The sequence below is a fragment of the Chlamydotis macqueenii genome, chromosome 5, assembly GCF_036417535.1.
Source record: "Chlamydotis macqueenii isolate bChlMac1 chromosome 5, bChlMac1.mat, whole genome shotgun sequence".
Taxonomy (NCBI): Eukaryota; Metazoa; Chordata; class Aves; order Otidiformes; family Otididae; genus Chlamydotis; species Chlamydotis macqueenii.
In genome coordinates this window covers 30,282,164-30,300,174 of record NC_141560.1, presented here as the reverse complement: position 1 = coordinate 30,300,174, position 18,011 = coordinate 30,282,164, and the positions used below count along the sequence as shown (strand labels likewise).

Genomic DNA, 18,011 nt, shown 5'->3' with positions numbered 1-18,011 from the left:
CCCTGCCTGCAGGAATGGCAAGTTAAACTAAAGCCTAGGCTGGAGCCACTGCAAACCTGGTATGGTGAGAATACATCAGCTGTAATTTCCAGTGGTACTATCTGAGGGGTTACTTTGCCCTCCTGGAGATACCGTTAGACTCTTTGTCAGTGCCTTAGCGGAATAGGTGCAGTATCTTAGAGTGCTGAAGTTTCGAGCTTGGTGTGGAATAAGTGGAAATTAATGTTGTGGGTCAAAGTTGATAGGTTCACTGGCTGGAAGTGAACAGTACTGAAGATGCTGAGCAAGAGGGCTACTAGGAAAAGCCTATGGGATGTGTCTCACTTTCTGTCTCTGTCCTGGATTTTGGCACCTGATTGTAGCCTGTATCAGGCAGCTCTGTGGAGCTCAGATTTGGAGCCGAAATGTGAGTATCTTCTGTTAGTTGCCAAGACCTTTTTTTTCACTTTATCTTGACAGGCTTGTTCTCTGTTCATAATAGCCTGGGAAGTTTCCATAACCATTCAGCCAGGACATGGGAGCTGCAAGTTCAGCTACTTTCTCAGGTTAGCATTAAGGGTGTATTTCCCACTGCCCAGGAGATTGCCCTGAAATCACGTACACCAGACAGAACCTTCTGCTGTACAGCCAGGGATGCAAGATTCCTGGAGCCAGAACTAGGTGTGTGAAGGTAGAGCGTGACCAGGAAATTCAGTTAATCTGAAGTTTCAGCATTCCAGGTTAATGCCTCAGCTACTGGCCTTATGTAGGGTTCTGTTTGCTTCTATGGCGTTTGCATTTTTGATTGCACGGTGGCCCAGATAAATGCTACCTGGCTAAGAAACTGGGAACTTAGATCTTCCAGTTCATGGATAGGTTCTTTCGTATGTCTAATTATGGTATTAAACAGCCGCTGTTATAATGGCAGAACTACGGGCTTTGTTTTGTTTTTAATGGCCACAAGTGCTCAGCTTTGTGTTGGATTCAGTGTTATCACTGGCAGGTGTATTTAGAGCACTCCTGCTAGATTGGGCCTGTAAGACTTGCCCCTTTCTCACAAATGTGTGTGTAATTAATGGATCCTAAATGGGCTTCTAATTTTATTTAGTAAATAAACTATGAATGTAACTATATAAACAGCTTTTTAAAAATAATATGAATATTTGTTAAACTGATTGCACAGAGTTGGGAATTTTAATAATCCAACTTGCATTCTGACCATTGGAAGCTGACAAACTGATCCTTCACTCACACCATCCTCCCATATCTCTTTTGCTCCCAGAAAATAACTGCAGATATCCAAGAATAGCAGCGGGTTTTGTACCAGTATTCTTTGTAGAAAGTGATTATTTCTCACATACCAAGTGATTGACACAAACGTAAAGTAATTGTGCTTAAGGCACCAAAAATTAGTGTCTGGTTTGGTGTTCTGGTTTCTCTTCTCTCCCCCCTGCCCCCCCCCAAAAAAAAAAAAACCAAAGAAAAGCTCCCCCAGTACTTTTCTGTACTGTTTATGAAGCTGTGATAGATGTTTCTTCTCTTACAGTGTTTTCCTCCATCAACAGTATCTTAGAATCATAGAATCATAGAATAGTTAGAGTTGGAAGGGACCTTCAACGGTCATCTAGTCCAACCCCCCTGCAAGAAGCAGGGACATCCCTGACTAGATCAGGTTGCTCAGAGCCCCATCCAGCCTGGCCTTGAACGATTCCAGGGATGGGGCATCCACCACCTTTCTGGGCAACCTGTTCCAGTGTTCTACAACTCTCACTGTAAAAAATTTTTTTCTAATATCTAATCTAAACCTACCTCCTTCTAATTTAAACCCATTACCCCTTGTTCTATCACAACAGGCCCTACTGAACAGCTTCTCCCCATCTTTCCTGTAGGCCCCCTTGAGGTATTGGAAGACCGCTATCAGGTCTCCCCGGAGCCTCCTCTTCTCCAGGCTGAATAGCCCCAACTCTCTCAGCCTGTCCTCACAGGAAAGGTGCTCCAGCCCTCTGATCATCTTTGTGGCCCTCCTCTGGACCCTTTGCAACTGGTCCATGTCCTTCTTGTGTTGGGGACTCCAGAACTGGATGCAGTACTCCAGGTGGGGTCTCACCAGGGCAGAGTAGAGGGGCAGAATCACCTCCCTCGACCTGCTGGCCACGCTCCTCTTGATGCAGCCCAGGATGCGGTTGGCCTTCTGGGCCGCAAGGGCGCATTGCCCACTCATGTTGAACCTCTCGTCTACCAACACTCCCAGGTCTTTCTCCTCAGGGCTGCTCTCGATCCATTCCCCGCCCAGCCTGTGTTTGTGCTTGGGATTGCCACGACCCAGATGCAGGACCTTGCACTTGGCCTGGTTGAACTTCATGAGGTTGGCACGGGCCCACCTCTCCAGCCTGTCCAGGTCCCTCTGGATGGCATCCCTCCCTTCCAGCGAGTCGACGGCACCACACAGCTTGGTGTCATCGGCGAACTTGCTGAGGGTGCACTCTATCCCACTGTCCATGTCGCCGACAAAGATGTTGAACAGGGCTGGGCCCAACACGGACCCCTGAGGGACGCCACTGGTGACCGGTCTCCACATGGACGTTGAGCCGTTGACCACCACTCTCTGAGTGCGGCCATCCAGCCAACTCCTTATCCACCGAGTGGTCCATCCATCGAACCTATGCCTCTCTAGTTTAGAGAGAAGGATGTCGTGCAGGACAGTGTCAAAAGCTTTGCACAAGTCCAGGTAGATGATATCCGTTGCCCGTCCCTTGTCCACCGATGCTGTTACCCCGTCATAAAAGGCCACCAAATTGGTCAGGCACGATCTGCCCTTGGTGAAGCCATGTTGGCTGTCACCAACCACCTCCTTGCTCACCATGTACCTTAGCATGGTTTCCAGGAGAATCTTTTAAAAGAAGGAATTTGTTCTCCCACCAGAATGATGCCTTTGGAATACAGCTCTTTTATTCTGCTGCTAAAGTGGATGCCTGTTTTAAGTCCTTTTTAGATGTAAACATTTTTTTTTCTATATGGGCTATCCCTCCAAAGTCTGTTGAGTTCATTTAGTCCATGACTTTGGGTTCCATATGTCATACAGTCTTTCAGGACAAGAGAGATGGTATGTAGTATGGGATTGTTTTATGCTGCATCTGGAACTCGCAGTTGGTACATCTGGCGTGGCTGGTGTATCATGTCCATGGTCTGCAAGTTGAAGATGTTGATCTTGAGGAAATTGTTGGGCGCCAGTTCCTGTTGCATCATCGTTGCATCTCTCTTGGTTTTATTGAAACTCATTCTTCACTGATCAGGGTGTTCTTGCTGCAATACCTTTGATATGACATATAAGAACTATGGAAATGATTATATACAGTTCAAATTATTGGCTGTTCTCACCTAAAATCAGATCTCCTTGAGGTACACATCGGACTTCCCCATCCTCCCGCATCACCCACCAAGTACATCCAGGTCCTTGAGCAAAAGCAATCCCCCGGGTGGGTTTGCCTTTGCCCAGGGGAGAAATAACCCAGACCGTCTTTCCTAACATATTCCTTAGATGCACTACAGGGACTTTATCACCCTCTACAATATGTAACAGTTCTGACTGGGCAGGGCCAGCTCGACTGGTGGATCCCCGAGTGTTAACTAACCAGGTAGCTTTTGCTAAATGTTTATCCCAATTTTTGAAGGTCCCACCACCCATTGCTTTCAGTGTAGTTTTCAGCAGTCCATTGTACTGTTCAATCTTTCCAGAGGCTGGTGCGTGATAGGGGATGTGATATACCCACTCAATGCCGTGCTCTTTGGCCCAGGTATCTATGAGATTGTTTCGGAAATGAGTCCCGTTGTCTGACTCAATTCTTTCTGGAGTACCATGTCGCCAGAGAACTTGCTTCTCAAGGCCCAAGATGGTGTTTCGGGCAGTGGCATGGGGTACAGGATAGGTCTCTAGCCACACAGTGGTGGCTTCCACCATTGTAAGCACATGGCGCTTACCTTGACGGGTTTGTGGGAGTGTGATGTAATCAATTTGCCAGGCCTTTCCATACTTATACTTCAGCCATTGTTCTCCATACCAAAGAGGCTTTAACTGCTTGGCTTGCTTAATTGCAGCGCATGTTTCACATTCATGGATAACCTGTGCAATGGTATTCATGGTCAAGTCCACCCCTCGATCACGAGCCCATTTGTATGTTGCATCTCTTCCTTGATGGCCCGAGGTGTCATGAGCCCACCGAACTAAAAATAGTTGACTTCTGTGTTGCCAGTCTAGGTCCACTTGGGAAACTTTAATCTTAGCAGCCTGATCCACCCTTTGGTTATTTTGGTGTTCTTCTGTGGCTCGACTCTTGGGTACGTGGGCATCTGCGTGACGTACTTTTACAACGAGATTCTCTAACCGGGCAGCAATATCTTGCCACAGTGCAGCAGCCCAGATGGGTTTGCTTCTGCACTGCCAGTTGCTCTGCTTCCATTGCTTTAACCACCCCCACAGAGCATTTGCCACCATCCATGAGTCAGTGTAGAGATAGAGTTTTGGCCATTTTTCCCGTTCAGCGATGTCCAAAGCCAACTGGATGGCCTTCACCTCTGCAAACTGACTCGATTCACCTTGGCCGTCAGTAGCTTCTGCAACTCGTCGTGTAGGACTCCACACAGCAGCTTTCCACTTCCGATGTTTTCCTACAATACGACAGGACCCATCAGTGAACAGGGCGTATCTCTTCTCATCTTCTGGTAAAGAATTATATGGTGGGGCTTCTTCAGCACGTGTCACCTCTTCCTCCGGTGGCATTCCAAAATCTTTGCCTTCTGGCCAATCTGTGATCACTTCTAAGATTCGTGGGCGATTGGGGTTTCCTATTCGGGCTCGCTGTGTGATCAGTGCGACCCATTTACTCCATGTGGCATCAGTTGCATGATGTGTAGAGGGGACCTTCCCTTTGAACATCCAGCCCAGCACTGGCAGTCAGGGTGCCAGGAGGAGCTGTGCTTCAGTACCAATCACTTCTGAAGCAGCTCGAACTCCTTCGTATGCTGCCAGTATCTCTTTTTCAGTTGGAGTATAGCAGGCCTCAGATCCTCTATATCCCCGGCTCCAAAAGCCTAGGGGTCGACCTCAAGTCTCCCCTGGTGTTCTCTGCCAAAGACTCCAGGTAGGGCCATTCTCCCCAGCTGCGGTGTAGAGGATGTTTTTAACATCTTGCCCTGTCCAGACTGGCCCAAGGGCTACTGCATGAACAATCTCCTGTTTAATTTGTTCAAAGGCTTGTCGTTGTTCAGGGCCCCATTTAAAATCATTCCTCTTTCGAGTCACCTCATAGAGAGGGCTTACAATCATACTGTAATTTGGAATATGCATTCTCCAGAAACCCACAACGCCCAAGAAAGCCTGTGTTTCCTTTTTGTTAGTCGGTGGAGCCATAGCTGTTATTTTGTTGACCACATCCATTGGAATGTGACGACGTCCATCTTGCCATTTTACTCCTAAAAACTGGATCTCTTGTGCAGGCCCCTTGACTTTGCTTTGTTTTATGGCAAAACCGGCTTTCAGAAGGATTTGGATTATTTTCTCTCCTTTTTGAAAAACTTCTTCTGCTGTGTTGCCCCATACAATGATGTCATCAATGTATTGCAGGTGTTCTGGAGCTCCACCCTTTTCTAGTACAGTCTGGATCAGTCCATGGCAAATGGTGGGGCTGTGTTTCCACCCCTGGGGCAATCGATTCCAGGTATACTGGACACCCCTCCAAGTGAAAGCAAACTGTGGCCTGCATTCTGGTGCCAAAGGGATGGAGAAGAACGCATTGGCAATATCGATGGTGGCATACCACTTGGCTGCTTTTGACTCCAGTTCATACTGAAGTTCTAGCATGTCCGGCACGGCAGCACTCAGTGGTGGTGTTACCTCATTCAGGCCACGATAGTCCACTGTTAGTCTGCATTCTCCGTTAGATTTTCTCACTGGCCATATGGGACTGTTAAAGGGTGAGCGGGACTTGCTGATCACTCCCTGGCTCTCCAGTCGACGAATCAGCTTGAGAATGGGGATTATGGAGTCTCGGTTGGTGTGGTATTGCCGCCGGTGCACTGTGGTGGTAGCAATTGGTACCTGTTGTTCCTCAGCCTTCAGTAATCCCACAACAGAAGGGTCCTTTGAGAGCTTGGGCAAGGTGGCCAGCTGTTTATTTTCCTCCGTCTCCACAGTGGCTATACCAAAAGCCCACCGGTACCCTCCTCTGACTTCCCCATAGATTGGTTCTCCGGGGAGAAAAAGAAAAATGTGTGATTATGAATAATTCTTACCAAATGGCATCCAAAGTACGGAGTTGCCAGCAATGCCGAAAACAAGGACCAGATTAATTTCATGACCAGTGATGATACCATATCATAAGCCAGTAGTGCCCAGTAAATCAAAATGAGAATTCGCATCCATTTCCGAGAAGTGATAAACAGCATCAAAGGAAATATGTGATGCAACTTAGGACAGACATAACACAACCATGTGAACACGTAGTACAACATTGTGACTAGGGACTCAAATAAAATAATGAGCACTTGTAACAACTTTAACACACTCTAGTCAGATCTGTCCTTACCTCAACCCTTCCTGCCCCACGTTGGGCGCCAAAATGACTGTGATGGTTTAGCCCAAATCACCACACAGTTTCTCGCTCACTCTCCCCCTCCCCAGGGGGATGGGGGAGAGAATTGGGAAGGAAGGAGAACTCGTGGGTTGAGATGAAGACAATTTACTAAAATAAAAGGGAAAACTACAATAATAACAGAATATAAGGATATTAAAAATATACAAAGTGAACAATATGTGTTTTCTCACCACCCGATGTCCCAATGACCGATACAGCCCGTCCCGAGCAGCGATCACGGAAATAAAACCGAGCAGCAAGCAAAGGAGCAAAAGGGAGCCAGCAAGGTAGGGGGAACGATGCCAGCCAAAACAAGCAGGAAGGATGGATGCCAGGAAAGCAGATACCCACCCTCGCCTGCCCCCACTTATATACTGAGCATGACGTTTATGGCATGGAATACTCTCTTTGGCCAGTTTGGATCAATTATGCTGTCTGTCTTTCTCCCAGCTTCCTGCATCTGCAAATTAGCGAGACTTGGAAAGCAGGACAGTGTCCTTGGTCTCATTCACAACAACTGGTATCATCAGGGTGTTTATGAACATTCTTCACACACAAAATCCAAAACATACCAGCTACTGAGAGGAAAAATTAACTCCATCCCTGCCAAAACCAGGACAATGGTAAAGTAAGAATTGGAGCTAAATAAAAATCTAAGAAGCAAATGAAAACATGAAGACTGTCCCTTGCTTGGCAGTAATCACTGAATGTCCCAGAAATTCATGGTATCAGCACCTTCAGCAAATTATTTTAATTAGGTTTACAATGCAAGTAACACTTTTAATTTATTTTTGCAAATTCATAATAGAGGCCACTGGTGAATGCAAAAGCATGGTTCTGTGGGCACAGCAATTATTTTGGCAGTCTATATGTGATGCTTTCACAGATTATCTGTTGTCTAATTTGTAGTAAATGCTCTTACTACTCTAGGAGTAAGACCTTCAGCACATCTTCAGATTGTTATATGTGCAATTGCAAAATCTGTACAATTTAAAAATTGTATTTATTTTTATTTTTACATTTTATCTGTGTCTTTAATGCACTTTCTGTGTTCCACTGTTCATAAGGACAACCTATACGCAGTTCTTCATGCTCCTTTCTGACCTAAAGTCAGTTCTTTTAACAGAGAACCTGTACAACTTCACAGTCACAGTCCTATGGTCAAGAATCCCAGCGAGTCAGTGATCTGCTCTTCTTGCTCTACACGTGTTCTCACTTACGCTCTTTTTTCACACTCTCGCATCCTCTTGAATCTTCCTGTGGGATTGAAAGGTTCTGTATTTTGTGCAGCCTTGTTGTGACTTCTTGTTTCTTGTTGGGTGTATTGATTGTTGTGCTTTGAGGTAATCCAAGCAGATACTCCAATACTAGTTTCATTAGCAAGGGAAGGCTACTTTGAATACAGTGACTGGGGAGGTTATGCTTGTGAATTTTAAGTACAGAATGTTTGAGAATGGACATTTGTCCATATTTGTGAAAAACAAGCTATTTAAACAAAACATTTTGTTATTAAAAATTAATGTTTCACCTCAAGGCTGCTTACTCTGAGATCCGATAACATCTCACCTGACAAACAAACTCAAGTCTTATATTGAGATTTACTGTCTTTTGGCCTCACTTCAGTGGTCTACATCCATTTGATTCTATTCTAGTTTTTATCTTGTGCCGATTATGGTAATATCTGAGAGTTTTCTTCAGCAGTATCTTAAGTGACTTGAATAACACCTATCATGTTATTTTCTTCTGTAATCCTTTTTCTGAAGGCCTTAGACTGTCCTCTGTACAGTTTCCATCTTCTGTACAAAAAAGCATTATACAATGTACTTAAGAAACAGAATCTAACGATTTTTAGTTCAAGCACTAGTTTAAAATCAGTGTCTGAGTGATGGTCATTAAATGATGCCTGTATTAGTCTGTTGGTACCCCAATAAGGAATTTACTTCTTGTTGTACCAGAATATGAACTGAAGGTATTTAACTTCAAGGAAGTTAAATGGCTTGTGAAGAGACTTAGGGACATTTCTTTCCATTGCATGGCTTAAGCATTGAGTCTTAAACTGTGTATCAGCTTTTAACATCGTTACAGAAATATTGGCTGAAGTGTGTATAGGGAGTGGGCTTAATAAGCTTCTCCCTTTTGGTGTTTGTTGCCAACACTTGTACTATGTCCTTCTGTTGTTATTGTAGGGAAAATCTGAATCAGACAGCATATATAATTTGTATGAGCTTAAATTGGGTTCTGATAATACTGCCTTAAAAATGTGCTGCTGACTTTGGATTTGATAGCTCAACAGTGCTGATACCTTTGTGTATTAGTAGGGAGAGGTCAAAGAGAATTTGTAGTTTAGATGATGTACTTAGCATAGCTGCATCAACCTGGAGATTAGTTTAATTAGATGATGTGATGCTAGCTCACTTTCTTCCACTTTGTTTACATTTATATTAATTTACTTTTGTGCTTAATTTTATTGCTAAAAGGCATAAGAATAGAAACTTGCCTAGTTCCATATTTCTTTTCCAGTCATCATTATTCAGCAGCTGAGCTACAGACAGTTCTACGTCACAGAACAGGAAAAAACAATGGTGTATTTCTGAAGAAAAGTTTCTGCAAATTATGTAGTGCAGACTGTTTGTGGGCCAAGGGTGGAGAGCTGCAGATCAGTGATCATTCTCCAGGCTGACTACATACTAAAAGTTTGCTTCTCAAAGTGTCGTCTTTTAGAGATCAAGTGCCTGGACTCAAAGCACTTGAAGGCTTTTTGTAGTAACAACTTGAACCTAGTGGAGGAGTCTTTTATAGGTGGTGGTGCTGATACAGTCTCCATCAGTTGTGCTGGGGGTACACAAAAGTGTTCCTTTTCAGTCATCCCCACAGAGGCTGCCCCCAGAGTCTCATGGCCATGCCAGCTGTCCCACAGCTGTGTGCCTGACATGCAGTCACTTCAGACTGACATGGCATTGACTGAGCTTTCTGAAGTTGAGTAGGAGCCTGGTGTGGAGTGCCTTCCCTCAGTCTTCTGGAACGCTCTGTAGAGAATAACCTCATTCTTCTTGTCTTCTGGGAGTTGTTTAGTTTTGTAGGTTATATAGAAGAAACTGACAAACTTAAGCTACTGCATTTGCCTTCAGTTCATAACGTTATTGAAAGCCATCAGGGAGGAGGAGGTGGCCAGTTTCTCTTTTGGTGATTGAATTGGACACGATTCTGACTTCCTGCCTAGGCACTTATTTTTAAAAGTTACTATTAGGCTATATTGAGAAGGAATAGGAGAGTTTTCTTCTCTCCATGGAAATCTTTGGAGAAAATTGTTCATACACTTCTCCTCATTTTGTCTCTGAACTTTGCAGATCAGGCGGCTCGGAAATACCTTAGAGGGAATTTGAACTGTTGCAGTGCATCTGTTTTTCATGGTGTTGGATTGCAAGTCTTTGAGATTGGTTAAGCATCAGAGGACAAGTCAAAGGGGCAAACTTCTTTGTTCAGGAAGTGTCGAGTTGTATTAAGCACTATGGAATATCCTGCTATGGTATAAGTAGTTATTTCACTACCAGGGGGAAAGTTCCTGTAGGGACTGAAAATCTGGTTTGTGTCTGGGGAATGTCTCCTTTCTTTATCAAATATTTGTGAGAACAAATAATTTTTTTTTTAAATTAAAATGCCATATTTCCTCATACTATTCCTGAAATGTCTGTTTTCTTACATCGTTATTTGTTCCCAATGTCTGTGTATGTTCCAGCAGAATCTTTTAAGTAATTTTTCAAGGAAATCTTTTAAAATATTTGTTTTATCTTGCACTAACAGGTGTAAGTATATGTGAACAGTTATATACATCTTTGGTTAACAACAGAATTTCTTACCTTTATTTTGCGTAGCTGTTTGCCTGTATTAAGTCATCTATGTATACAACAAAGTAGTGAGGAGGAGCGGGATCAGGCAGGAATAGACCTCAAGCTGCCTGCGGTGTAGCTCTTAGTACTTTTCTGATACTGGTGTTCAGAGCTTGGCTGGCTGCTGCCAAGTCTGCACCTGCAGTGCTGCTTGATTGAAACTCTGCATGTATCCCTCTTATTAAGAACAAATAAATAATATCTTCTGTTATTTACTAAACACCAGGATTTCTTAAAAACCACAAGTAGCAATCCCTCTTCTGTGCTAGTATTCTGTCAGTTCTGCCTCATGCACAGAGGATGCTCAGGCTTCGTTCCTCAGCAGAAATGCCATCTATGTCTCTGTGCTCTACCTCGGGTTTAACTGGCTATTTGGAACCCTTACTCAAAATGCATATCTGGTATTTTGATTATGAATTGTCACATAAACAGAGTGATTGATTAAAGTAATTTACATAGAAGCATTCATGGTGTTTCTGAGCAAGGGAAAATACACAGAAGCACATGGCACTTAATTACATTGCTTTAACAATAAATGTCAAGTTAAACCTTTTTAAAAAAAGATGAATGCTATACTTAAGGAAAAGTGCAATTACGTTTCTGTGATTTGAAATGTTTTACACACTGTATATATTAAAGGGGCAAAGATATTAACACTCCTGTACAAGCAAAGGTGCTGACAGATTTCAGATGCTACAAGGCAGGCTTTTGTAACCACTGTCCGCTTACTGCGTGCAAAGGGAACTCCTTTACTGTAATGTGCTGTTCAGCTGAGCTCACTTACTTGTATGCAACCACATTTGTATACAGACACACTTCTCAGAAGTGATTGAGAACGTTAGGACTAGTGGTCCTTACTTGGTAAATTGTTGCTTATAAAAAGGATTTGCGTGCAAATAAGTCTTTTATATCACAGCCTAATTATACGTCCAATTTTAATAATGTTGTATGAAGGATAATAGTAGATTTCAGAAAGCCACTCCTCTGTTTGTAAGTTCCAATTCTAAGTTTAGTTAAAAATGTCTCTCCTCCCTTTTTTTCTCTTTGAAATTTAGTAACAGACCTGGAATTTCTTCTCTCATTAAATAACATGTACACTTCTATAACAAATCATTATACTTTCCAAATTACATTCAAGAATTTGTTTAATAAAATACCGTCATACTGCTTGTGTATTCCTGTGGGAGGGTAATGGAGGAGCAACAGAACTCCACAGTGTTCATCCTCTACTTCTTGGGGAATAGAAGAGAGTAAGAAAGAGTCTACAGAGAAAAATGAGATGAGGTACAGAGTTTTGCAGCCTACGTCTGAGAGAGTCTGTATGTCTAGAGGACACTATTCACTATTAAGCAAAAACAATACCTCAGTTCTTTTCAGCAATTACAGTTATGTCATTGTGGTGCAGCTCTCCATTCTCACCCTGAATTACAAATGAAAAAGAAGAGAATAAAATTGTGAGGATAACTGTTTGACTACATCCAAAAGAAAAAACAAGGTTAGTTTTAATAAAGAGCAATGTTGTAATCTGATTTACCATCTGACTTCCACCAGTTCAGCGCCACAGCGGTGGCATAAGCCAGAGAGGTGTGTGGAGGATAGTTCTCAGATATATTCGACACTTGTCCTCCTAGACATTTTCACTCTTGCCTTCTCTGAACTGATGTGACAAAAGCCTGTCTTCTGTCCGACTCTGCACAACATATCCTCTCCACTGCTGCTGGGGTGGTGTAGCTTCTCCATTTTTCTGTGCTCAGATTTATAAGTATTGTAATGGAGCACAATTTGTTGATAAATACAGTCCGTTTCTTTTTTTCCAGTCCATGAATTTGAAGAAAATATATGAAATAAGATTATTTCAGTGCCGTAAGTTAAGTAAGGTGTTATAATCTAATTGCACTATGTGTTAACAAGAGTATTTTTCCTGTTGCCTAGCAATGAGATTTACCATGAGATTCACCATGTGCTTAAGATGCCATTATTAACTTCTGTTTTTAGAGGTTTATAACTTCAATAAAAATCGTTACTCACAGGACAATCCAGAACATGCACATTGAAAGTTCTTTTTGTTGTTTGGGGTCACTTGCTAAGGAAGCCTGAGGTGGGGAAGCTCTGGTGCCCTCTGATTTCTGTACCCCTTCTCCCATACGTGGCAAATTTTGAAAGTAACTTCTCAAGCAACAGTTATTTTGTGTGTTTTTTAAGCAGTAAGCTATTTATAAAAGTATTCTTTTACTTCTACATGGAGATGTTTTTACCAAGGTGGCTACCGCAGCAACTGCTTTGTGCTTCCCTACAGAACTGAATGCCTAGGAAGGGGTTTGAGCAGTGACATTTGAGGTCTTCTCCGTTGGCATTCCACATAGGAGTAGAATAAATGTAGAGATTTTCTTTGGGGAACTGTAATGCTTGCTAGATAGGAGGATCACATGGAACTTGGTGAAGGAGACTGGTGCTTGAAGAGGTTGGAGAAGCAGAACCTCTGGTAAGAGTGAAAGGAAGAGCCATAAGACAGGCCCAGAAAGTCACCTTGTTCCACAAGAGGAGCTAGCTTAAAGTTAGGGCTAGCAAGTATATGCTAAACTATGACAACCAGTCAGCTTTTAGCTATGGGGAAAAAAAAAAAAAGTGTATTTATTTTTTATTCCAGTGACCTCTGATAAGGATGGGGTTTGGAGTGTCTTGCACTACTCCATGAGGCAGTGCTATACCTAACAGGAATTGTAGTTAAGCTTGTGAGGAAAAGGGCTGAAGACTACTCAATACCCAGGCTTTTTCAAGAAGTGTTCTTCACAGGCAAAGTGATTAGAAACTGTCAGAATGATAGTAGTGCTATGACACTCATAGATGTGTTTCTGGACTGCATCTTACTGCAAAGCAGAAAGAAAAAAAAAAAACAGTTTATTCATAGTTTCTATAGAAGTATTTAAAGAAGGAAAATATGATTACTGGACTTGTAAATTTGGACTTAAGAGAAGATGCCAGGATCAGTCTTTATGAAGACATGGGGAGGAAAAGGTATTTTGAGTTAATCCTTTTTAAAAAGTAAAACCCTCTGTACCTTAGTGTTTCAAAATGATTGTAATTATCATGAAAGATTTGGTTTTTCATACTGAGATTTGTGCACTTAGCTATTTATAGAGGGTATGTGTGTTTAGTTCAGAATCTTTAAGGAGCTTGACTTTACTCACGTAAACTGCTGCTTTTTATGGTTATGAAAATGGTTATATATGTGGTTAATTTTTAGTTAAGAAACATAGATATTTGCAGTTCATGCCTTCAATTGATCAAAGTAATTTTCGTTGGAAAAGGAGGCATTAATCACTACTGGTATTTACCTTGCTTTCTAACTAAGCAGGGTTAGTTAAGAAAAACTAAGTAAAAAACAGATTTTTTTTTTTTTAATTATTTTTTTTTAATTTTTTTTTTAGATAAACTGGCTTCTCTACCCCACTCTTATGTTTCCATACGTACATTTTTGCATGTATATGTAATTTAGGGGTATGTAGTCTCAATACTATTATGAATGCTAAATTACTTTCAGAAATGTACTAGGTAAATGTAATTTTTGTTGACAAAAGATAGTGTAAAATAATACAGATATTATAGATGATATAGATCAATATTAAATGTGAAAAAATTCAGGTTTTGCTGTGGTTGACATAAGTAGGATTTCCTGTTCAGCTAGGCTGTCTTAGGCACCATTTAGTGCTTCTGTAGCCTTTGCACAGAAAAAGGAAAGGGACGTGTGCTTGAGAGTCCCCAGTGTAGATGTCTGAAGTTAGAATTTGCAGCTAACCTTCTCCATCCCCGCTTCTCCCAGAAGTGCTATGAAATCTTCCATCTTCATCAGTCTGCCTTGAAAAATTCCATTTCTCACTGGAGTGCTGCATGGGTTAGTGGTGTGGATTTCACGTCGCTTGTGCTTCCCAGAAGATCATCATCTGTACAAGAACTGGATGAAAATGCATGAGTATTCCCCTGACGGAGTCTAACACTCCAGGACAATGACTAGGGTACTGGAAAAATGTCAGTTGTTTTTGCTGTTAAAATGACACGCAGGAATGTGTAAAATGAAAGAGAAAGTAAAAACCTACTCTTGATGGCATTTTCCTGTATCAAAGCAGCTCTATCTTATATATGTCGTATGAATCAGAAACATACCATGTATTTTCATTATGTCTGTGTGGAGAGAAAAGTGAGAGGGAGACATTTGTGAGTCTTTATTTTTAATGTGGTTATGATTTCTAAATCTTCTGTACTGCTGAGACGAAAGGTCTTCTGTCTTACTGCTGGCTAGTAAGAGTGCACTGGTAGTAACCTGCACCACGCCAGAATTGAATCGAGGATCTCCTGAAGCTTAGTTAAGCTGTTGGGAAATGTTTAGGCAAAGCATAGCTTGGCTTTACATTATATAGACTAAGCCTAAGACCATTTCTGTTCTTAGGAAGAGAATGTTTATTTCAGTACACAGTGCTCTAGAGAGAGTTTTTTTGGCTCTCTTAGAAATCTGTCCTAGTAAAGAATGTAAATAATCACAACATTCTCATATTTGAGCCTAATATCTCTCATTTGATGCCTAGCAACCATTAAACTTTTTTTATTGTGTTGTATCTTATGTACATTCTAAGTTTGTGTAATTATACCTTGTGATTTTCATTTAACAAATCTGTTTGTTGGTTTGGGGGTTTTGTTTGGTTGGTTTTTCTCCCAAGAGCTGGTTTTCCTAGAAGAAAATTCAGTACCGGTAGCTTTAAATTTGCAACAACAAGCCAGAAAAAAATTACTAAAGATTTATATGTAGTTTCAAAGAAGTTATTAGAAGCAAGCAAAATGTGGTTTTAAATTAATGGAAACAATGCCTAAGCTGTATTTGTTGCACAAAACCTGGAATTTTAGCCTGAATTTTGCCTAACATTTGCATCTAACCTGTGATTAAGCAGCTGCAAAGTAAAAGTCTTAATTTAAGTTGTTGCTACTTTTTGAGGGGGAAAGAATTCAGTAAGGTTTGTGCTCAAGTTCGTAATAAAATTGTGCTCATAGTTTTGAGTGATCAGCAAAGATTGCATCTTCTGAAATTATGATGTCTTGATCCTGTACTGAAAATGTGACTAAGAGGATGTTTCAGTGTCATTCTTTTGAGGTGTCCTTGGTTCACTTGTTTTACGTTCTAGGAAACAAGGCCTGCAATAAAACACAAAGTGCCTCAAATAAAAACACTTCAGACTTCCAACATACGCTTTTATTGTTGTCTTCTAGGTTGACTGGGGTCAGCTGGACTATTTAGTAGTTGACATGCCACCTGGGACTGGAGATGTACAGCTGTCAGTGTCACAGAATATTCCAATTGCAGGTACATATATTGCTTGACTGTTTCAGAGATTTGAAGTTAGTTAAGTCTGGTAGCTTTAGAAAAATCTTACTGTAAAATGCCAGTCAAAAATTTTTTAAATTGTCTTTCTAACACCCTAAGAAATTGTTCTGTTGGTGGTGTGGTGATGAAAAACACTATCAGTGATTTTTAACCTGTTGGCATTATGTTTGTGTTACTTTCTTTTAAGCTAAGTTTCAAAAAGATTATGACGTCAAGTATAGCAGTACTCTTGAAGGAAAGGCAGTCATGCCAAAAACTGGTAAGGTTAGTAGCAGAAAATATTTTCTTTGTACCTACTGCATGGTAAAGCTAATACAATAAAACAGTTTGTCTTCATGATTGCTTTTTAAATAGAAGCTGACAATGCTGTTAATGCACAACATTTATTCAGATAAACTATGCAGCACTGTAATACACTAATGCATTCTTTTCCTCTCGTGTTATGAATTTTAGTTTTTGCAGGGGCTTTAAACTTTGACAAATTAATCTTGAGATATGTAGGCTGCCCTCTAATCTCATTGGTTTCAGCAGGAGTTAGAAATACTGCTTCTGGAAGGATACTGAGCATCTCATGAGATCTGGTAGAGTGTAATGGTTTATTACCTGTTTGACATTCTTTAGCACAAGCAGTTGTCAATAGCTAGCAGAATCAATGTTAGGAACCCAGTGGTAAAAGATCTCTCACTATGTTAAAATGTTTGGTTTTGATTGTGGCAAACTGAATACTTATGTCACACTAATGCAATTTATGAAGCAATATTTATTTAGCAAAGTGAAAACACTCAGAACATTTGTAATGACATCTATGAACAAGTATTATTTGCAAAGTATAGGCATAAAATGAAAAGCTGCTCCCTCACAGACACTCTACCACTTTCCACTTTTCCTTAGATATCTGGATTAGCGTTTTTTCTGCTCTACTCTGTTCCATCTTCTGCTTTAAAGGGCGTTTGCCAATCATGTCCAGATTATAATGAGCATTGTACTACGAAAGAGCAAAGTCCAAATAGTCTCTTTTGAAAAATGAATATGAATTCTTAAATTGTGAGATCCTAATCCGAAGAGGAGAACAGGGTAAAAGAGTGATTCTACTACACAAAAAAGACAACACTCAGACTAATTCAATCACCTCCACAAACCATTCTTTTTTAAACTTTTGTCCTCCAGAGGTGGGGGTAGTAAGGGGCAGATTTAAACACTTATTTTTTTCCTAAGAAATATCTAGAGGAGAGAATACAGTACCATTATTCGTATGGATTTCTCTCATCTTTTGCAATTGTCAGCTGAACACTATGCTCATTTCTTCTTCCAATTCAGAATAATTGGTCTAAAAAAACTGAAGCAATTGCAGCTAATCTAGTACTTAACATACACTTAAGCACTGTTGCCAGACCTCAGTTTTCAAAGCCTCTATACTTCACAGCTTTTTTCCCCAATACCTGGAAACTACTTTTCAGGAATGATAAAATATAAAGAACTTGCACTGAATATACTGTTGTTTCAGCTTGGACAGGCAATGTGTGTTAAGTCAACCTCTGTGAGCCAAGAGTTAAAATTAAATTTATATTGAAGGAGTGTGAGGCATTAATGTGTAAAGTCATACTGTATTTTGGTCTCTAAATGAAGTTTACAGAGTCTACTGAGTCAGACACTTCATAGTGAAGTACGAGGAGTGTCCAAAGCTAAGATAACCCCGATGATAATTTGCATTTGTCAACTACATTTTTTCTGACAACAGAAGCAAACTGTTTCAGCATACAATTTATATTTGGATGAATACAAAGAACTATTTTAAAATCCCCAATGGTGTGACAAAGTTTTTTTTGTTTCTCAATCTATCCTAAACCTATGTGTCTTTCTTTTCCTGCAGTTATTTAAAATATCAAAATAAACCATGAAAGAAAGAGTAAATACATAAAAATCTGATACTAAAAATAGTTACCATTCAAAAATAGATCAGGTAAAATTTACTATTACCCAGATGGCTTCCATAAAATATCTTCAAAAATTTACTGTAGAAACTAATGGTGTACCTCTTCCATAAAAGAAGAAAGCAAGCTCAGAAACTGAGAAAAACATTGTATATTATTGTTAAACTAAAAGCAAAGAAGATCAGATGCCTTGCAACTGTGATTTGCATCAAAG

At 40.8% G+C, this 18,011-nt stretch overlaps 1 protein-coding gene across 1 annotated transcript in view; it reads left to right on the top strand.

The window, feature by feature from the left end:
• The window catches only part of NUBPL (NUBP iron-sulfur cluster assembly factor, mitochondrial), a 93,603-nt gene that overhangs the window by 44,435 nt on the left and 31,157 nt on the right, over positions 1-18,011 (top strand). The window contains exon 7 of the mRNA XM_086750056.1: positions 15,752-15,845. Within this exon, the coding sequence (XP_086606182.1) occupies positions 15,752-15,845 (94 nt within the window). The remainder of the gene's footprint in view (positions 1-15,751; positions 15,846-18,011) is intronic.